This window comes from Aquarana catesbeiana, linkage group LG03 (genome assembly GCF_042186555.1).
Source record: "Aquarana catesbeiana isolate 2022-GZ linkage group LG03, ASM4218655v1, whole genome shotgun sequence".
Lineage (NCBI taxonomy): Eukaryota > Metazoa > Chordata > Amphibia > Anura > Ranidae > Aquarana > Aquarana catesbeiana.
In genome coordinates, this window is record NC_133326.1 from 672426043 (window position 1) to 672449192 (window position 23150).

At 42.8% G+C, this 23150-nt stretch overlaps 1 protein-coding gene across 1 annotated transcript; it reads left to right on the forward strand.

Moving 5' to 3' along the window:
* Nucleotides 1–11324: 11324 nt before the first annotated feature.
* LOC141133476 (transmembrane 4 L6 family member 4-like) lies at nucleotides 11325–22305 on the forward strand. The gene is made up of 5 exons (XM_073622867.1): nucleotides 11325–11596; nucleotides 13021–13086; nucleotides 17479–17648; nucleotides 19676–19886; nucleotides 22193–22305. The coding sequence occupies exons 1-4, from the start codon at nucleotides 11414–11416 to the stop codon at nucleotides 19872–19874; spliced, it is 618 nt and encodes a 205-aa protein (XP_073478968.1). The 5' UTR covers nucleotides 11325–11413; the 3' UTR covers nucleotides 19875–19886; nucleotides 22193–22305.
* Nucleotides 22306–23150: the final 845 nt, after the last annotated feature.

Below are 23150 nucleotides of genomic sequence, written 5' to 3' on the forward strand. Positions count from 1 at the left end.
GCCTGCTTTAACCCCTTTTTTGCTGTACTGCAGGTTGCAGAACACTTGCAGAGTGGGTCATGCTTTACAGGTGCTACAGCCACCAAACATGACAGGGCATATAACTCCTGCTGTTGTACAGTCACCCCTGGCCACTGCAGCTAAAGGAGGTGTGGTTGGGGTGGGGGTGATAAAAACACATCTTAACTATGGGGTTTTACCACCCCTGCTGCTGGCATCACTTTGCTAGCTGGGATAAGAGGCAGAGTGAAGTTGGTTGGAGCCAGCACTACAGAGGAGTCATCGGCTTATGTGGCTCTTGCTCCCTACTACAGCCTCAACTTTATAAGTAGTCCCTCTGCATTGCACTCTGTTTGATGATCTGGGATGGTGGGTCAGCATGCCCAGACTGCGATCTACCAGTAACCTGTCTGAGATCTACTGGTTGCTGACCCCTGCCTTAGAGCAAGAATCTAGCTCCACCTGCTGGCAACAAGAAGTACATGTGACTTATTGTCATGCAATTTAAAATTTGATTTTTAATGTACCTGTAAAATCCTTTTCTTGGAGTACAATAAAGCAGTGGTTCTCAACCTTAGTCCTCAAGTACCCCCAATGGGCCCTGTTTTCAGGTTTTCTGTTACTTTGCACAGCTGCTTTGAATCAATATCAATGACATGGTATTGCTAAGAGCTATTTTATTCAAGGGAAGTTCCCATGGCCCATTGGGTGTACTTGAGGACTGAGGTTGAGGACCACTGCAATACAGGACCCAGGTCTTCAATCATAACAGATGGGTTGTATATTGTACCTTCAGATGATTGGACGCTGGCAAAGCTACTCATAGTTCTAGTCATTCCCCATAAAGCCCCCTCCACTATGTGTTCTTCAGCTTTTGATAGTCTCCATGGGTGATCGATGCTTCTCTGTAGGAGAGAAAACATATTTATTGATTTCTATGTTGGCAGAAACTGACGCCAGAGGGAGATCTGAATTTTCTGGGGAGATCTGAATTTTCTGTGGATCTCCTGTTGTCCAGGTTCAACTATGCGCCTGCAGCATAACAAACATATATGGAGGACAGGAATGTAGTGTAAAATTATAACATACAAGAAAATAAAAGCCAAAAGAACTAAAATGTTGGCGGAACTCAGTCCCACATATAGAATTCTGGAAAGTTAAATAAAGTTAATAACACATTTCTTAAAAAGTACAAAATGTATTTCATATTAAAGTTAAAACCAGACATATTAAACATTACATATGTCATAATAAAATACACAAAATACACAAATGTTGATGCAAATTAGTAGCATACCACCTCATCAGTGAAGCATGGTGGTGGTAGTGTCATGGCGTGGGCATGTATGGCTGCCAATGGAACTGGTTTTCTTGTATTTATTGATGATGTGACTGCTGACAAAAGCAGCAGGATGAATTCTGAAGTGTTTCTGGCAATATTATCTGCTCATATTCAGCAAAATGCTTCAGAACTCATTGGACGGTGCTTCACAGTGCAGATGGACAATGACCCGAAGCATACTGCAAAAGCAACCAAAGAGTTTTTTAATGGAAAGAAGTGGAATGTTATGCAATGACCAAGTCAATCACCTGACCTGAATCCGATTGAGCATGCATTTCACTTGCTGAAGACAAAACTGAAGGGAAAATGCCCCAAGAACAAGCAGGAACTGAAGACAGTTGCAAGTAGAGGCCTGGCAGAGCATCACCAGGGATGAAACCCAGCGTCTGGTGATGTCTATGCGTTCCAGACTTCAGGCTGTAATTGACTGCAAAGGATTTGCAACCAAGTATTAAAAAGTGAAAGTTTGATGGATCATTGTTAATCTGTCCCATTACTTTTGGTCCCTTAAAAAGTGGGAGGCACATATACAAACTGATTTGGATGTAAATACCCTCAAATTAAAGCTGAAAGTCTGCAGTTAAAGCACATCTTGTTTGTTTCAATTCAAATCCATTGTGGTGGTGTATAGAGCCAAAAAGATTAGAATTGTGTCGATGTCCCAATATTTATGGACCTGACTGTGTATATATATATATATATATATATATATATATATATATATATATATATATGACCACTGTAAGTAGTGATTAATCTCTTCCTCAGTTTATAAGCCTTATCTAAAGGTAACTGTGTGTCTGCTGGGTATCAAAATCTTGCTGATGATTCAGCTTTCTAGTTAAAGCTAAGTACGTAAAACCTGTTGGCCAGCAACCAGCATGTTAATAGCTATTGCTGGATCAGAATTATTTTTACTTTGACCCCAAACATGCACAAAACAAGGCAAGAAATAAAAAGTAAAAAGGTCAATGCGTAATAAGATAAGATATTAATGTCTCAGCAATGACATGGAAGCCAGAAACCAAATAATTGTGGAAAAATGTATGAGCACACAGCCTATGTTTTTGCTGGAGACCAGTGACTTCACCAAAACTTCATATGCATGAGAGCTTGTCCATTCACTAGACACCAGTGACATCACCAATACTTTTGGAGCTGCTGGATAGGATGGGTCCTCTATTTTTTTGCCAAGATCTTCTCAAGAACCTGAGGCCCTAACACACACCAGGTTGACTGTACAAACATACAAAATCAAAGGAAATCACTGAAAGTAATACTTAGTACTCAATAGTAGTGCTATATCAAATAAAACAGGCACTAAACCAAGTAGCAAAGGCAAGTTTAATATAATGTGACCCAGTATGGTTTGTAACTAAGCACGCATACATACAATGGTTTAACAATGGAAATAACACAATTTAGTATACAACGTGATTAACAGTAAGGACTAGGCATAAGATGAAATTTGGCATCCAGATCAGTATAAACAGTATCAAGGCCACCTCAAGTGCAGTAGTGAGCAGTAGTAAAGTTTAATCTACCAAGTCCTGGAACTATACTGCCAGAGTGAATTTATGGTGGGAATGCTAGTCTTAGACCAACTGTGTATGCACTGTCCAAAACAAAAGGAGTATGGTAGTGGAAGAGGCAGGGGAACAAAGGCGGGCTTGCAGAATAAGTACTACAAGTGGGGCAGTCCTTTGAGATGTTCTTCTGCTGGCTATAATTGGGGCCCTTTAATAGTGTATTTGCACTTAACAACAGTCTGAGTTAACCTGCAACTCGCATACAATATAGGTATGGTATAGTCTCAGCACAGGTGGAAGGTAAATGTGGTTCAGATGCGGTAAAGGTTTGGTATAATATGATACAGAGTTGGTATAATGGCAGTCTAGGTTTGGAATAAGTGCAAAATGGAGTGCAGTATGGGTGCAGTAAGGATTGGTAACACTTGGTGTCCTGCTCTCAGTGGCTCAGTCTTTGCTAGAAGTGTCAATAATGCCCTCTTGCCAGTCCCTGTGATGCTGCTGTGGATGCTCGCTGTAGAAACGGACCCCCTCATCTTCTCCTTGAAAGCCTCTGGTGATCAGTGGTGAGAAGCAAGGGTGAGTGAATGCTCCAGCCTCTCTGCGGCAGTGGTGCAGGATCTGTAATGTGGTGGTGCTGGACTGCCCCCGGGTGTCCTCACTCTTAGTCTCAGGCACGCATCCCCGCTGGCAGGTAAATACTCGGATAGAGGCGCTCTGCTCTCCCTAATTCCTAAGCCCCAAGAGGAAGGAATTTTCCCAGGCAGTTTAACCAAAATCCTCTTTCCACTCCTCCTACTGCACATTAGGATCTGTAGTCCAAAGAGTCTGTGGGTGCCAATATATATCTGCCATCCCAAACTACAACTCCCAGGATTCTCAGCGATCTGCATAGAAGTCTATGGGCTTGCCCGGCTTTAGCTCTCCCTCTGCTGGCCAGAGAAGAATAGCGCGGAGTAACATACATTTTTTAGTAATTTGAGAGAAGAATAAAAGACAATGGGGCTGATTTACTAAAACTGGAGAGTGCACAATATGATGCAGCTCTGTACAGAAATTAATCAGCTTCCAGGTTTTTTGTCAAAGCTTAATTGAACAAGCTGAAGCTAGAAGCTGATTGGCTACCATGCACAGCTGCGTCAGATTTTGCATTCTCCAGTTTTAGTAAATCAGCCCCAATGTCTCCTTCTCCATATTGCTGTAGCTCAGCATTTGGCTACACCTCATATTCATGAGAACACAGCTGGTCCATTTACTAGAGACCAGTGACATCACTGAAAGTTCATACTTATGAGAACACAGGTTGTCCAATCACTAAAGACCAGTGATATCATCGACACTTCATATTCATGAGAACACAGCCCAATCACTAGAGACCAGTGACATAAAGAATACGTGCAAATCTGAGAAACAGATGTCTGATGCTGATAAGCCCATGAAACACTAAGTAGTGGTGTGTGCCTTGACAGAGAAAGGTGGAATCCTTTTTTTTAAGTCTATAGTCTTTAATGATGAGCTGCCTAATCCAAGTAGATATAGAGGAACTAGAAGCAGGCTGTCTCTTATTGGGACCTTCTGGAATGACAAAAAGAGAGTCAGACTATCTAAAGGAAGCTGTAGTTAAGAGATAGACTTGAATAGTGCATCACATTGAGACAGTAAAGGGGAAACTACTTGGGATGTCGTGGAGTAGGAAATAGAGATAGGAGAACAATGTTCTAGTTAATGACTTCACATATAAAGGCTGCCATTTTAGAAACCTGACTCACAAAGGTGATGGCATTGAGGAAAGCAAACTTGGGAGTAAGGAGGACAGGAATATCCCTGTTAGATTCAAGGAGTTGTTTCTGAAGGACTAATATAACCAGGTTAAGATCAGACAGTGTCACTGGGGAATGTACAGGGGAAATAATGTAAACGACACCCTGCGCAAATGCTTTCACAGTGAGAGGTAAGCGGTCTATGAAAAAGTATATGTAGAGCTGAGATTCTAACCTTAATGGTTCTCGTGACAAAACATTGATTCATACCTGACAAGAGAAAAAACAAGATTTATCCCACAGAATTCTTTGTTTTCAGAGTACTACTCCAATTGGCACATGTAAGCGTACCCTTCTCTTTTGGGAAGACACAGCATGGTTATTATATGCTATTTTGCATTGTATGGTTTGTAATTAATTGTTGTAACTTTTTTCTTTTGTAGATAGGCCTGTTTTTCTTTGTGGTCAAGAAATTGACGTCCTGAGGAAGCTGTTTGTGAAACGCGTTGACCTCTTGACACTTTAGCAAATAAACACTTTTTGGAGTACATGTGTATGGCCTATATAACTACTATCTCATGTTTTTATGAGCATATGCTATAACATTTTAAACTGTTTGTAATAAAATACATTTTAAACTAAATTTATGTAGTTAAGTCCTTCTCTGGAACCAGTAAAGTCGGTTAGTTTGCTTTTCCTTCTATAAGAGTACTTTCTTGGATGAGATTTCCTTGCCTTGCACCATGAGAAATATGCCCTCTGGGTGCGTTGGTAGAATGTGAGAAGTTGATTTTCTAGCATTTAGAAGTGTAGGGATAACCTAATCAGGTTATCCCTATCCTTAATGACTCAGGCTTTAACATCAACAACTGAGAAGCAGGATGGTAAACCAGTCCTTCAAATAGAAGATCTGGACAACCTGGGAGGGCCCATGAAGAGTCTGCCAGGAGTCTGATGATGTCTTAGCACCACATCTGCCTGAGTCAGGGTCAACTTTCTGCATTGAGAATCACTGTAATGTCCTCCATCTTGATCCTGCAGAGCAGATGAGAAAAGGGTTTCAGGGGGGAAAAAATACAGCTCAGGTTGAACTGATCCCATGGAGTTACTAGAGAATCCACAGCAAGGGTAAGAGGAACTCTGGACCTGGAGACAAGTTCACTTAGTTTGTTGTTAAACCTGGAAGCCAGGAGGTCCATTTTCAGCATCCCCCATCTGTGACAAGGGTCTTGAAACACCTCAAACTGAAGAGCCCATTTTCCAGACATTGGCGGCTGAGGAGGTCCACCATCAATTCTCCATGCCTGGGATGTACACGGTGTACCGGGCTGGGATGTTAAGTTCTGATCTAGCCAGAGTCTATTCTACTTTTTTTTTTTTTAACAGCAAGACTTCTGGCTCCTCCCTGATGATTGTTGTAAGCCACTACCATGGCATTCAACTGAATCCTGGTTGGATGACCTTGTAGTCAAAAGGTCCAGCATTGACCAGATCACTCTGAGTTCCAGAACGTTGTTCAGGAGATAAAATTCCTCCCTTGCGCTGAGAAGGTCCAGGACTCCTCCTCAGCCTGACAGGCTTGTATCCATCATGAATATCATCCAGACCAGTGGGAGGAAGGATGTTTTCAAATCCAGATTCACTAGGGCAGGGCAAGCCTGGTTTTAGGAGTAAGGTGTCTGACCAGAGACTGAGCCTGTCACATGCTGCCAGGATGTTGAGCTGCAATGGTTTGGAGTGAAATTGGCCATATGGAACTGCTTTGAAAGGGGCCACAATTGAAGTGGGAGTAAACTCCCATACACGTACCTATAGGTAAGCCTATAGGTAATGTAAATATCTCCTAAATGTGCACTGTTTAGGAGCTATTTACTGTACATGCAGACAATGACATCACCGGCGCATGTGCTCTGAAGGAACAGCCACCCGGGCCGTTCCTTCAGAGTCCTTTGCCATAAACAGCAGCTCCCATCATGACACCATCATGACTCCAGCCACTCACACAGCCGGAGTCCGCAAACCCGAAAGGAAGACCAGGTAAAGATGGAAGCCCTGTCAGTGGTAACAGCTCTCCACTGGAAGGGTTTTGTTTTAAGGTAAGTTTCACATAATGTGCTAGTATGTGATACATACTAGCACATTATAATTTTGCCTTGCAGATTAAGGAAAAAAAAAATTGCCGGCGGTTTACTACTGCTTTAAGCCCAGAACCCTCATGTGAAAGTGGAGGGTTGGTTGGCTCATGGTATACCGTCCAAACATGGGTACGGAAAGTTTGTATCTTTTCTTGTGGAGAGAAGACCTTGAATGAAGAAGTATCCAGGAAACTACCTAGATACTCCAAGCAATGAATCAGTTCCAGTGCTCAAAACTCTGCATTGTTTAATGGATGACAGACTCTGTGTCAACTGTCCCCTCGGTAAGAAGTTGTCCAGATATCCCATTATGGAAATTTCCCAAAAGTGAGGTAGAGCTAGCATCTTTGTGAAGATCTAATTTTGGGTGCCTGTAGGCAGGTTGCCTACTGTATTGTATGGGTTTTTTGTATGTTTTTTTTTAAACATCTTTTTATTGAACTATCAAAGAACATAAACTTCACCCACACAGGGGTAACCTAAGCAGACCGCCGGAGCATCGCGTGGCCTTCAACCACTAAAAAGACCGAACAACTCGAAAGTGTGTGTGTGAGACTGACTCGTTTCCCTTTGGAACTGTGGTTTGTGACCAACCTACCGTCTTTAGACTGACGTTCCGTTTATCCCAATTAAACCTCGGGATTGGTCCCAGGTTCCACAAGGGAAGATTGTTCCTGGGGACCGACTCATCCTGCAACCCACCCGGTTCCCCGCGTTACCTGTTTTTTTGCCTACAAGTTATCTGTGTCTTTACTAATGTTTTTTTTGTCTTTTTTTTTTTTTTATCTTTTTTGCTCGTTATTTTTACATTTGTGACCTACACCAATATCGCAACATGCCTTTGGAACTTTAGAAATGACAGAGCCTAAGGGGTCAGAATGGCTCTCTTGGAGAGGCCCCCCAAATTGGCACGTTTTCTGCCTCCCCAAGAGATCAGCCATATGGTCACAGGAGGCTATCTCGTCCTCTCCCATGGTCGGTGATGGACGTCACCACAAAGCCTATCGTCTCTGTCCATTACGCACAGTGGTGACGCTTGTTATCGAGTGAGGAAGTGGGAGATTGGCCAGGCAGACCTGACTATGCTCTATTACAATGCGCCTCCATCTGACACTGATAGGAGACTTTACTTTTCTCCCCTGTCGGAGTCAGATTATCACGTCTTTTCTAGGACTACTTGGGTTTCCTTTGGGTAAAGGGCTGGGCAGGGATGGGTCCCTGCCCAGCCCTAGTGGGACTGGGATCTCATTGTGCAATGTGTTATCTAATGCATCTTCTTTTTCTTTTTCCATTTCTTTCTCTGCTCTATCCTCCCTTTTCTTCCTTCTAACCTCCCCCCCCCTCGTCCTCCTTTTGTCACAGGGTCTCGTGGAATTCCTACCTCACATTATACAGGACCGGATCGCCATAGAGCCCAGGAGGCCTTCCACCTGCCAGGGAAATCGCCCGAGATCGGTAAGCTTACCTTACACATAGTACCCTATTACCAACTAAGCCATGACTAAAACTCCGCCAACAGACCTAAAAACTTCGGATCTTTTCCCACAATGTGCAGGGACTCAACTCCCCAGTAAAAAGACGCAAAATACTGCAACAGCACCGCAAACTAAAAACAGATGTAGTGCTACTTCAAGAGACACATTACCCTGCTACCTACAACCCCTCATTCCTTTACAAATATTTTACTTAATTCCACCTAGTGAATGCGGTCAATAAGACGAGAGAAGTAGCAGTATGTTTTTCTAACAGGGTTCACTTCTCACCTACTAAAACAATTAAGGACCCTGAAGGTCGATACGTTCAAGTAGCTGGCACACTTTAACGGGGGGACATACACGTTTGTTTCTTACTACGCTCCTAACACGTGCCAAGATAAATTCTTCGAAGCCGTTCTACAGACCCTGAAGCCTCACTTCCTAGGCACAGCAATCCTGGGCGGCATCTCTAACACTCTGTTTGACCTCTATTCGGACAAGTCCAACCCTCAGACCCCAAAAGTCAAGAGACCCCCCAGACGAAGTCTGCGGGTAGCACAGACCATACAGACACACGGCCTTGTTGACATCCTGAGGGAAATGAACCCCCGAACCAAGGATTACACACACTACTCCATCCCTCACAAAACTCACTCTAGGATAGACCACATCTTTATTCCTTTACATGTAATCCCAAAGGTGGTGGACTCCAAAATATACAACACCTCTTTATCTGATCACTCCATAATGACTCTTACCCTTAGGGGTGAACCTGGGAGAGGGGCCCCTTTAAATGGCGTATCAATGAAGATCTACTGAGCAACCCCCCACAGTGCACAGTCCGGGAAACAGCATAAATAGATTACTTCTTGGAAAACAACACTGAATCGGTCTTGCCAGGCACTCTGTGGGCTGCACATAAAGCAGTGATGAGAGGTAGACTCATCCAGCTTGCCTCCCAAATTAAACGTGAAAGAAGGGAAGAAATACAGCAGTTGATGGAAGACTTTCGCTTGCTCAATAAACACCACAAAAGCTACCCCACCCCAGACAGCCTGGCTAGGCTTGATTCGGCCCAAGTCAGATTAAACCTCTCCCTAACCACCTCAGCCGAGAAACACTTACGATGGACGGGGCTTGCTTTTACCACAAAAAAGACAGGATATGCTCTAAACTGGCAGCTAAACTAAGTCCAAAGACCTGGCCTTCCCCAAAATTCGCACCAAGACAGGAACTTTAACCCAGAATCCAGTAGGAATCATGGACTCTTTCCATGACTTCTACTAGAACCTATACAAAGACCAACCTCATAAGCACCCCAAAACAAGAGAAGCGTTTCTCCAAGACCTCAACCCACCCCACCTAAAGCGAACCCACCAGGAACTATTAGACAAACCTTTCTCCTCAGATGAAATATTGGAAGTTATAAAATCTTTGAAATTAGCCTCCACCCCACGGCCGGACGGTTACTTGGTCTGCTACTATAAAAAATTTGGCACCCGCCTAGCACCCTACATGGCTCGTTTCTTTCTCCAGGATGGAGCCCCTCTACCTAGCGACCTGAATACTGCTTTTATATCAGTCATACCCAAACCAGGGAAAGACGCGAGCGAGGACGGTAATTATTGTCCCATTTTGCTGATAAATAACAACCATAAGATCATGACAAAAATCCTAGCGACAAGACTTTCCAGCTTTATTGCTGGATACATTCACAAAGATCAGGCGGGCTTCATCCCGGGTAGACAGGGACCGGACCAAATTCGTAGGGAAATTGACCTGATCTCCCTCTTACAATCCCAATGGGACGGGGGCCACTTCAGGAAGGATTCCTGTTATCGTTAGATCTGCAGAAAGCCTTTGTTTCGGTGTCCTGATCTTACCTCTTTGACATTCTTGAACGTTGGGGGGGTTTGGAGTCAAATTTCTTAGACTTATACACACCCTTTAGCCTAACCCGAATGCTCAAGTGCATTTAATGGGGCATTACTCCGAGTCTTTTGATATCAGCAGAGGGACAAGGCAGGGTTGCCCTCTATCGCCTTTGATCTTCGTGATTGCGATTGAATCACTGGCTATAGACATCAGGACCAATTCTGATATCAAGGGAGTTAAATGCGACCAGGAAAAACATAAGTGTATTTACGTTTTTAGTTGTAACATGACAAAATGTTGAAAATTTCAAGGTATATGAGGATATGAATACTTTTTCAAGGCACTGTACATTAGTGTAAGTGTATAGTCAAATGTTCTGGGAAGAGGGACTCTGTAAGGAGCACTCGGTTGGGAATCTGGTGTGAGGAGCACTCTGATGGGCCCTGATGTAAGGAGCACTCTGATGGGGACCCTGATGTAAGGAGCACACTGATGTGGACCCTGATGTAAGAAGCACCCTGAAGGGGACCCTGGTGTGCGGAGCACTTTGATGGGGACCCTCATTTAAGGAGCACTCTGATGGGAACCCTGATGTAAGGTGTACTCTGATGGGGACCCTGATGTAAGGAGCACTCTGATGGAGACCATGGTGTAAGAAGCACCCTAATGGGGACCCTGATGTAAGGAGTACTCTGATGGGGACCCTGGTGTAAGGTGCACTCTAATGGGGACCCTGATGTAAGGAGTACTTTGTTGGGGACCCTGATGTAAGGAGCACCCTGATGGGGAACCTGATGTAAGGATCACTGAAAAGTTTGGAGACCCCTGAGCTATATCATAGCAGAGTTTTCACTTCTCATGTATGTTTGTTGAGAAATGCAACAGAAAACCAATTTTTTACTTTATGAAAATAAAAGTTATATTGGGTTACCCACACACAGAATTAAGCATGTCACATTTAAGGGGTATATAGATACAGAAGGTAAAGTGATCTCAGATCACTTATTCAAGTTTACTACAGCTGTACCTAGTTTTCTAGCCTTTAGTCTAAATCTCTGGGTCATCATGTCATGTCTTGTCATGTTTATCATTATGTCATTCTGTCGTATGGAAAATTCTGCTTATGACACTGGAATAAGTTATTTTTCCATTCCAAACGTCACTATCATGTGAGTCATTTTTATAAGAGGGCTGGGTGTGGTGTGGGCATATAAAGGACCAAGATCAATATATTCTTCACAGTCTCCTCTCCTTCCACCTTTTCCGATCGCTACGCTTGGATAGCCCACTGCTCGCCATGTGTACTGGAAAATGCTCCAAGTTTATTGGGATCTCACTCTACCCCATGGTTGCCATTGCCATAGTCTGCAACATAATCCTGTTTTTCCCTGGATGGAAGACTGAACCCATACAAAACCCAGGCGATCAGATGACTCCAGAAGTTCTGTACCTCGGGGGAGTCATCGGAGGCGGATTACTGGTACTGATTTTATTGTCATTTATTATTTGGAAGTGCATATATCAAATCAAACGATATTTAAAGGGAGGGCCCATTGGCAATTGATTTATCATTACCTGCGTTATTGCATTGGAATGTCAATCATTGCATTGCACCTGCATTGTATAATGCTGTGATGCACAGGAACACACAGTAGTGCATTGCATAGCAAAAAAGAGTAATGTTAAGCTTTTAGCATGTTGTTAGCCATTTCATTTTCAGTAAGCTGTCTTGACACAACACATGTTAGCATGCAACATAACACTGGTTAACGCACAACATAAAGTAAATGAGAAGTTAGGAAGAGCTTGAAGAGCACATCTTGCAATCCCAGTCTGCTTTGAAATCTTTGCCTGGGGGAGACCTTGCTGATGCAGTATAACTTCCTTGTGTCTTGTTGCTGTGCTCAGTCTTGCCATGTTGTATGTCCTGTGACATGAAATTTACTTCCACAACTTCATCTTAGTGGCAGAGTTTGTCTGTTCCTCACCCTGTTTTAAGGCACTTGTCTCTGCTTCACTTAAAGTGGAGTTTCACCCAAAAATGGAACTTCCACTTTTCGGAATCCTCCCCCCCTTCGGTGTCACATTTGGCACCTTTCAGGGGGGGAGCAGATACCTGTGTGACACAGGTATTTTGCTCCCACTTCCGGGCATAGATACCCGAGCCACAAGCGGGTATCTATGTCACTTCCGGTGCCTTCTCCGCCCCCCCCCCCCGCTGTCTTCTGGGAGATACACAGGTCCCAGAAGACAGCAGGGACCAGTGGGAACCCGCAGCGCGAGTTGCGCATGCACAGTATGGAACCAGGAAGTGAAGCCTCAAGGCTTCACTTTCTGATTCCCTTACCGAAGATGGCAGCGCCTCCACCCAAGAGCCGAGGGACAGATTGGCTTCGGGTGCCGACATCACGGGCGCCTAGGACAGGTAAGTGTCCTTATTTTAAAAGTCAGCAGCTGCAGTATTTGTAGCTGCTGATTTAAAAAAAAAAAAAAATAGGCGGAACTCCGCTTTAATGACTGTTTCAACCTACATATGAAATTGATGATCATTAGCATCTGCTTGGTATAATTGATTAATCATACACCTGGCTGTAATCCTACAAAATCCCTGATTGCAAGTGTAAGAATTGATGCTGGTTTGAAGGCAAAGGGTAGTCACTCTAAATATGAATTTAATTTAATTTTAATTTTCACTTTTGCACAGTGATCTCTCTCTCTCTCTCTCTCTCTCTCCCTCTCTCTCTCCCTCTCTCTCCCTCTCTCTCTCTCTCTCTCTCTCTCTCTCATCTATATCTAAATATATATCTATATATAGATATAATACATAAGTTATATTTGCAAGATTTACATGTGTTTATTCCTTGAATTTACTAATTTTCATTATTATTATTTACTTTTCCCTAGGTCCTGATTCCAGCCATTCACATCCAAGCGACAGGACGGCAGGGATGCTGCAACAACCGCTGTGGGGTATGTTCTTGATTGGATGTTGATTACACATAGCAGGGCATATGATGTTCAATCACAGGCTAATTGTATTGCTTTTATGGCAAAAATTTGAGGCTTAATTATATGTGTACTGTATATCAGCCAGAGCGGTAGAAGCAAGAGAAATGAAGACCGCCTGAAGTGTAGCTGAAAGGGTAACTACAATTTAGTGGAGAAAAAAATAGCAAAAAAATATATATATATATATATATATATATATATATATATATATATATATATATATATATATATATATATATATATATATATATCATGTACAATTGCTACTCAAGTCATAATGTAATTGAATTTTAATTAAAATGACCTTTCCTTTTCAATCTGCAGAACTATCATTTTCTGTAAAATGCAATATGGCATCCTGGAGGTGTTCTGTACACAGAATGTATGCAGAACACCCCCCCCAGAAATGTCATTTCATGCGTGTGTGATTGGTTCACAGATTTTCCCAGAAGTCTGCACTAAGATATAAGTCAGATTTTGGAGTTAGATGTGGAGTTACTCTTTAAAGCGCAACTCCACTTTTGTTGAGAAAAAAACATTCCCCTCTGGGTGATCGATGTACATTGCAAGGATTATAACAACCTTTGCTGCGGATTCCTACCTTTTGTTATTCTGAAGTAATCCGTCTGTGTTTCTCTGTGCCTCTGTACTGAGTGGGTCTAATGGGAGGGGTTTCGTCATTCACTGCCAGGTGTGCACCTGCAGGGCACTAATGAGGAAATCTGCTGTTCCTGCATCCCTTTAGACGCGCTCCTATTGAAAGTATCTCTCCAAAAATGACATTTTTGTTGCAGGCGATGCCTAAAATCTGACTTGTATCTTAGGCAGACTTCTGGGAAAATTGGTGAGCCAATCACATAAGCAGGAAATGATGTTTGTGGGGAGTGGTCAGTACACACTCTGTGTACAGAACAACCCCAGGTAGCCATATTGCAATGTATTCTCTGAAAATTACATTGGCTGTAGATTGAAAAGGAAAGGTCCTTTTTAATAACATTCAATTACAATATGATTCTTTTTTTAACCACTTCAGCCCTGGAAGATTTGGCTGCTGAATGACCGGGCCATTTTTTGCGATTCGGCACTGCGTCACTTTAAGTGACAATTGCGCGGTCCTGCGATGTTGTACCCAAACAAAATTGTCCTTTTTTTTCCCCACAAATAGAGCTTTCTTTTGGTGGTATTTGATCGCCTCTGCGGTTTTTATCTTTTGCGCTATAAACAAAAACAGAGCGACAATTAAAAAAAAACACAATATTTTGTACTTTTTGCTATAATAAATATCTCCATTTTTTTTTTAAAAAAGCAAATTTTTTTTCTCCGTTTAGGCCGATATGTATTCTTCCACATATTTTTGGTAAAAAAATGTCAAGAAGCGTATATTGATCGGTTTGCGCAAAAGTTATAGTGTCTACAAAATAGGGGATAGATTTATAGCATTTTTATTATTTTTTCTTTTACTAGTAATGGCGGCGATCTGCGATTTTTATCGGGACTGCGACATTATGGTGGACACATCGGACAATTTTGACACATTTTTGGGACCATTGGCATTTATACAGCGATCAGTGCTATAAAAATGCACTGATTACTGTAAAAATGTCACTGGCAGTGAAGGGGTTAACACTAGGGGGCGATCAAGGGGTTAACTGTGTTCCCTAGGAGGTGATTCTAACTGAAGGGGGAGGGGACTGGCCTAGAGGAAGTGACGGAGCGTTGTTCCTAGCTAATAGGAACACACAATCTGTCACTCCTCTCAGAACAGAACAGGGATTTGTGTGTTTACACACACACTTCCGTGTTCTGTCCCTCGTGCTCACGATCGCTCGTGGCCGGCGGTCATCGCGACCGCCGGCCACGAGCATCGGCACCCCCCGCTGTGCGGTGGCGCGCGCCTGCTATCCCGACCCCGCGAGCCGACGTATAGCTACGACGGTTCGCAGGATCGTGCCGACCTGCCGCAGTAAAATGACGGCGGCTGGTCGGCAAGCGGTTAAAAGAAACAGATGCGCTAATCTATAAAAATATTCACAGTGCAAAAATACACATGACAAAAATGTAAGGGCATAAAGTCCACTCCTACGAAAACAAGTGTATAAAAATAAATAAAAAAAAGTATGAAATGACTCATAAAGTGAAAAATTATCGATTCAGTTCATAAAAAGTGCATGAAAAAATGTGCATAAAAAATGTCCGTCCAACTGGCAAACCCTTATACAAAAGGGAACCAAGTATGTGAAAACTTCAGTGCTCTTCAAGGAAATTAAGTAAACCAAATATAAGGAAGCTTCAGTGCTCTTCAAAACACAAAGACTTTAATATCCCATCATCATATAAATTCACTTCTTACCAGATAAAGGTAGTTTCAAGCATTGGATAATAATCCCACCATGCTCCAAAAGACTGGGCTGTAAAAACGAACCAGATTCCAGATAGCAGCGGTATCAGACCCTGGACAATGATCCCATCGGGCTCCGACACCTTGAAATCAAGCCAAGCAAACATCAGCAAAAATCAATGCACATAAAAAAACAGAGCGGTGGTTTCCACCAGCCAGCTCAAACGGTTAGACGTCTCAAAAAGTGTCGCAATTATACATGCTATAATATTTTTTCTTTATTCTCTATTTCTTTTCCCCACGAAAGTGGAGTTACCCTTTAAGCTTTAAACCTGAGCTCCAGGTAAACAGCTAAACACACAGATAAAATACATATAAGGGAGCCGTTTCACCTGCCAAAGGATTTGTATTTCTGTTTCTCCAGTCCTGAGAGTCACACGGCTCTGCATTCAGAAAAGTTGCATTTTCAGCAACAGGTCAGAAATGGCAAACCCTCTCTTTCTCCCAAGACAGGTGTGCTTTCAGCTAAAAAAAAAAAAAAAAAGGGAAATTTGAAGCACCTGACCAAAGTTCTGCTTGCCTGACAACAGATAAAACATTATTCTAGTGATTTAAAAAAAAGTCACTTGACCATCTGCAATATAATTATCTTATCTTGTGTGCAATAATGGAAAAAGCAGGTGAAGTCATCTCACCTGCGTCTGTCAAAAATGCTCTCATCACATCTACATGGGCTCCCCCTACTGGATAAAAGTGTGCACAACAGGAGGGGGGTGACTACTTTGTCTGAGAGGTTCAGTAGATCTGGGAACTCCAGTGAGATTGTCTCAGGCCATTAGCTGTACAATGCAGTTGTATGGTTCTTCTAGTCTTGCACATAAAAACAAACATCCGGGACCTCCTTACTTGTGCCACCTTTGTGTATGAACGAGGGGAAAACCCACACATCTGTAGATGTACTGAAGGTTTCTGCCGGGTCTTAAGACTGGCTAGAGCCCTTTGGCATACCTGCGCATATGTGGAATTGAGCGCACAATATTCTTGCCTAGAGGAGAAAGGAGTAAGTGCTGTCCAGCACACAAAAAAAGTAAAAAAAAATACAAATAAGTATTAAATAATTGTGCATTAATATGCTATACTATATCATATTGTGCTTTACATGGGTTTACAGTGTACTGTTGTATAACACAAATGCCAGACTGTGTAACTATATTAAGTAATGCCGTGTACACACGAATGACCGGACTGGCGCACACACGAACGGACTTAAGTCCTTTCGAAAGTCCGGTCATTTGAACGTGATGACGTACGACCGGACTAGAATAAGGAAGTTCATAGCCAGGAGCCAATAACTGCCCTAGTGTCGTTTTTTTTGTCCGTTGGACTAGCATACAGACGAACTGATTTTTCGATCGGACTCGAGTCCGTCGGAAAGATTTGAAACATGTTCTAAATCTAAAGTCCAATTGATTTTCGACAGAAAAAGTCTGCCGAAGGTAAGATGAAGCCCACACACGATCGGATTTGTTCCGTCGGACCAGTCCGGTCAAAAAGTCCGGTTGTGTGTACACGGCATTAGACTTTAATATTTAATAGTGTCATTTCATATTGTTATTTTATACAGAAGTGTGTAATGCTTTACTGTAGTATTGTATATTGCTAAATCACTCTACTATACTATGCAGCACCTTTCGATAATATAATTTTTATGCTATACTACTATGCAGTTGGCATTATTGAATTATTTGATATTTCATTATATTATTTTACATTATATGGGATTTTTGTAACAGTATTGATAAAACGAGAAAAGTAGAGAAGGTTTATATTGCCATTTGTGTCTGAGTTGGGGAGATTTTGTCCCACTTCCTGTTCCAGAGACCACACAGGACCACACTCTTCCTTTTCTCTCTCCAAAGTTTCCATGAAATGTTTTGTCTGGAGTTAAAGTTTAAAGTCGTAACAATAAAGATTTTGATTGTTGCATGACATATATACCCCCTTTTCTCTTGTAGATGTTTCTGTCAATCATCTTTGCTGCTATTGGCGTGGCTGGATCGCTGTACGGTTTTGTCGTATCCATTGTGGGCATGGTGAAAGGACCAGTATGCCAGTACCGGTCTATTCTAAACCTTACGCAGCTCAAATGGGGCCGACCCTTTGACTCTGAGATAGAAGATTTCAGGTAAGACCTGCTAATCATCTAAGCCTAAAACAAGCACAATTTTATGGAAAGGCCTTCCTTCCCCCTAAATACCTTACTTGTCTGAAATACTATTAGGGTAACAGCAGTAACATAAATGCAGCTCTTTGTGGTGGCCAATGTTCCATGGCCTCTAGTGCCCACTGTAGTTCTGGCAAATAACATTTGAACACTTGGGGGGGGCGAAGATTGTTGTGAGTGAGGCTTTGTCTCATGTAAGCAGAAGTTAAGTCTCCACATAGGCACCTGGATTGATCTGAAGACTGTCATAGGTTCTTGCAGGCAGAAAAATATGAAACCTTTCAGCACTCTTGTTACCTTTTACTTAAGACCAGGCGACTTGTCTGAAACACTTTTAGGGTAACAGCAGTAACAACAATGCAGCTCTTTATCATGACCCTAAGTCTTTTAACTGAACTCTATGTAATTTCTGGAGCCCCTTTGGATAAAAAGTCCTGACTATACATGGAAATTCAACTCCAGCCCAAGTCAGTTATAGGTTCCCTATGACCAACTTTCAATCTCCATGGCCTCTAGTGCCCACTGAAGTTTTGGCAATTAACATCTGAACACCTTGGGGGTAGAATGATGGAGATGAGGCTTAGTCCTATGATGAGAAAAGTTGAGGCTTCACATGGGCTCCTGGATTGATCTGAAGATTATCATGGGTTGTTACAGGCAGAAAAAGATGAAACCCTTCAGCACCCTTGTTACCTTTTATTTTAGGCCAGGTGACTTGTCTGAAACTCTTTTAAGATAACAGCAGTAACAGCAATGCAGCTCTTTGTGGTGGCCCTAATGCCGCGTACACACGAGCGGACTTTACGGCAGACTTTGCCCGGCGGACTTTTCGATGTACTTTACGACGGACTTTCTGAATGAACGGACTTGCCTACACACAATCCACCAAAGTCCAACGAATTCGTACGTGATGACGTATGACCGGACTAAAATAAGGAGGTTCATAGCCAGTAGCCAATAGCTGCCCTAGCGTGGCTTTTTGTCCGTCGAACTAGCATACAGACAAGCGGACTTTTCGACCGGACACGAGTCCGTCGGATAGATTTGAAACATGTTTCAAATCTAAGTCCGTCCAACTTTTGAGAAAACAAAGTCCGCTGGAGCCCACACACGATCAAATTGTCTGACGAAATACCGTCCGCCGGGCAAAGTCTGCCGTAAGGTCCGCTCGTGTGTACGCGGCATAAGTCTTGTAACTGAACTCTATGTAATTTTTGGAATCCCTTTGGATACAAAGTCCTGACTGTACATGGCACCTCAACTCCAGCCCAAGTCAGTTATAGGTTCCCTATGACCAAATGTCAAGTTTCCATGGCCTCTACTGCCCACTGAAATTCGGTCAATTAACTTTTGAACGTCGGGGGGAGGGGTATAATGCTGGAGTTGAGACTTAGTCTCATGAGGAGCAGAACCTAGGCTTGTGGCTTTATCTGAAGGCTGTCATGCAGCCCTTCAGCTCTCTTCTTACCTTTTATGTTAGGCCAGGTCAACTTGATCTTTTGTTGAGTTGAAGAGTGGGCATTAGTTGCATTAGAAATGTAATTCTTGGTGGCAGGCAGAGCAGCAGCCTGGAGCTTTTCGTTAGACAAAAGATTGTGTTACTAGCAATAAGAAATATGGTGTGTTGGGTGGCTGTATAACATCCTGCCATCCAAAGCTGTGGTCTTTTCTGCCAACAAACAGTTATTGCAAAGCATGTGCCCTGGTTGCCCATGTCCAATAATACCTCTGCTAGGCAGGTAGACAGCCTCCTTGCATTTCAAGGCTTCAGTTTCACTTTAACCATGAACCTTTAACCATGGTTACTTGTAAATAAGAGGCAGACCATACACCATATCAACTCCAGCCAAATGTGTCCCCTGGCAGCTGAAAGTTTTTAGGAATTACACTAAGGGAGTAAAGGAGCTCTTTCAGTGCTGCCCATACTTAGCCAAGCCCCTTCTATTAAGAGGCGGGATAACATTTGTTGTTTTCCTTCTCTCCTGCAGCAAGGACAATTACCTGTTCAACACAAACCTCTGGACCACCTGCGTCTACCCCGAAGGAGTGGTGGCTTTCAATGTCGCCCTGTTCTCCCTGGTGCTGTTTGCCTCTGGAATCTCCCTCATCCTCTGTACCATCCAGGTGTTGAATGGGCTCTTTGGCTGCCTCTGCGGAACCTGCCGGGATAAAAGTGACTTGGACTAACCGCTAGCACAGGTATGGCTCCTACTCGTGACTGAAGGAACTCTGACACATAGTCTAAAAATGCAAGCTGCCAAGTCATTCATCTAAACTACTGGCTTCAGTACTTTCAAGAACAAGCCTGCTGTAAAAAAAGTGTCATAAAAGTGTCACTATACATGCTCCGGTTCAGAGATCCACTAAGCCAACTATTCTCAACCAGGGTTCTGTGAAACCCTAGGATTCCTTCAGAAGTTGCTAGGGGCTTCTTGAGCTGTGGCTAATTGATCTCCCATCTGATGGAGCCTGCTTAGCCTGCTACATACCAATGGCACTTGGCAAAACCAAACATAGTCGAACACAAACATAATAGAATATAAATATATAGCGTAATGTAAACTCAACATAACGTAATGTAAAACAACTGAAAAAGAAATGCAAGTAATAAGGGCTCGTTCACACATGCTTCGCTCTTTTAAGAGCAATCTGCATTCAAATTGCTCTCTAGAGAACATTTTACAGCATTGAGGAGGCATTGTATCATCCCCTCCCTTCTTGCTTTAACCCCTTGAAACCCGGCATTAGTGTGCTGCAGCCCTGTGCATTGCATGCGGTTGCGGGCCACTTGCTGAACGGTCCCATTCACTGGGATGGGTTACACATGGCAGGCGCTATGCCCTCTGAAAGTGATAGGAAGGATAATTCCTGTCTGTGTACACCCCCGGCCTCTGCAGGTGTACTGGGGAAGTGGTTGGGGGGGGGGGGGAGGCTCAACCGCAGGGTTTTACCTACCCTTAACTACTAGTGTGAATGAGCCCTAACCTAACATAGTAAACTATAATAAAACATAACATAACTTAAAAAAACATAACTTAATACAACATAACCGAATATAACATGGCATAAAACATAGAGTAACATACAACAGAAGGTAGCATAACATATTATGGCACACTATAACATAACATGACAAAATACAACGTAAGTGAACATAAAGTAAAGTAACATAACATAACACAAATGAACATAAAATAACATATATTAATAAAACATAATGTAACTGAGCATAACAAAACATACAGTAATTAAACTAACCTTAAAGCGGGGGTTCACCCACACCGCCAAAAAAAAAAAATATTAAAAGCCAGCAGCTACAAATACTGCAGCTGCTGACTTTTAATACATGGCCACTTACCTGTCCCGGGGTCCAGCGATGTTGGCAGGGGACGCTGAGAACCCGCTGGGTTCTCTGCAGCTGCCGCCGCCATCCTAGGTGAGGGAATCAGGAAGTGAAGCGTTGTGGCTTCACTTACCGGTTCCCTACTGCGCATGCGCGAGTCACGCTGCGCGTCCCAAGTGGTCCCCGCTCTCTCCTGGGAGCTGTGTGTTCCCAGCAGACAGCGCGGTGGGGACGGGAAGAGGCATAGACTCCCATGGGAGTCTATGCCGGAAGTGGGTGCAAATACCTGTCTTAGACAGGTATTTGCACCCCCCTCCCCCCTGAAAGGTGTCAAATGTGACACCGGAGGGGGGGAGGGTTCCGAAAAGCGGAAGTTCCATTTTTGTGTGGAACTCCGCTTTAACATAACTAAACATAGCGTATTGTAACTGAATGTAACAGAAAAGGAAATAAAAAAATACCGTAATGTAACTGAACATAACATAAGGTAACAGGACATAACTGAACAGAACAGAACTAAACGTAACGTAAACATAAGCTTACAAAACATAAAGTAACCCAACTGAACTGAACACATCATAAAGTAATGTAACTGAACATAAAACATAACATAACTTAACTGAATACAATAAAATATAGAATAGTAAGTAATAGAACATAACATAAAGTAACATGAAGCAATGGGGTTGATTTAATAAAGGCAAATTGATGGTGCACTTTGCAAAGTGCTGTTGTACTCTGGAAGCGCAGTTGCTGCACAGATAAGTAAATGAGCATAAGTTCTGCTGACTTCTATCATCCAATCACGTGCAAGCAAAAATGTTGTTGTTTTTTTTTTTCTTTGCACGTGATTGGGTATTTTTTGCATATTGAAGCTTTTGCCTCATTTACCAAGACTTGCAGGGTGCAACTGCACTTTGCAAAGTGCACAGTCCATTTGCCCAAAATCTGGTGCATCTCTCAATAGAAACCAATCAGCTTCCAGGTTTTATCATCAAAGCCTAATTGAACAAGCTGAAGTTAGAAGCTGAGGCTACCATGCACAGCTGCACCAGATTCTGAGTGCTCCAGTTTTAGTAAATCACCCCTTAAATATCCTTAAATATCATAGCTGAACCATAAACTAACGTAAAAATGTGTCATGTCTTCTTTTCTTGTGCAGATTGAGAATTATTTAAATTTGCTGGCTGACCCATCAGAAGCTCCTCCTCCCATCTTTCATAACTCCGAAAATTGACATAGATCGGCAGCCGACTGTATTTTAGTGCCACATCCAAAATTTAGACTAAACAACAAAAGGGATCCCCTAGTGGTGCCTAAAATGTCCACCACCAGGGGATCCCTTTTGTTGTTTAATCTTCCATAGCTCCGCCCACCACAAAGGCTGGCTCCTTTGATCCTTTGGACCTGGTCACCTGATGTCATTCTTACGGAGCACCTGTTAATCTCTTGTGTGCAATGAAGAGGGAATGAGAAGGTGATCTATTCACCATGAAGGGACACTGTCCAATGGACTGGCTTCTCTCGCAGAGAAGATTCTGGGAAATTTTCCAGATGTGTATATAGGTTTTCTATTCCTGTTTTTTATAATTTATATTGATGTTATGTTTTGAATAAACTGAGATGTAGAAATGTATGAAAATGTGGTTTAAAATGATTCCTAATGCTACCATTTTAAAGGGTTAATCCACTTCAGACTGAACTAAGGCAAGTGTCCTCCACCAGAGTTCCTGGCTCTATATCTCTTCAGCTACCTTGAGTCTTATACCGCGTACACACGAGCGGACTTTACGGCAGACTTTGTCCGGCGGACTTTTCAACGGACTTTACGACGGACTTTCCGAATGAACTGACTTGCCTACACACGATCAACCAAAGTCCGACGGATTCGTACGTGATGACGTGCGACCGGACTAAAATAAGGAAGTTCATAGCCAGTAGCCAATAGCTGCCCTAGCGTCGGTTTTTGTCCGTCGGACTAGCATACAGACGAGCAGACTTTTCGACCGGACAGATTTGAAACATGTTTAATTTCTAGGTCCGTCAAACTTTTGAGAAAAAAAAGTCAGCTGGAGCCCACACATGATCGAATTGTCCAACGGACTCAGGTTCGCCGGACC

What these genes read in the sequence shown, in the direction of transcription:
- LOC141133476 (XM_073622867.1), top strand. Translation starts at nt 11,414, where the DNA reads ATGTGTACTGGAAAATGCTCCAAGTTTATTGGGATCTCACTCTACCCC. An exon ending in TCATCGGAGGCGGATTACTG is followed by an intron (nt 11,597 to 13,020) that starts GTACTGATTTTA and finishes ACTTTTCCCTAG; the next exon opens with GTCCTGATTCCAGCCATTCA. An exon ending in TCTGAGATAGAAGATTTCAG is followed by an intron (nt 17,649 to 19,675) that starts GTAAGACCTGCT and finishes TCTCTCCTGCAG; the next exon opens with CAAGGACAATTACCTGTTCA.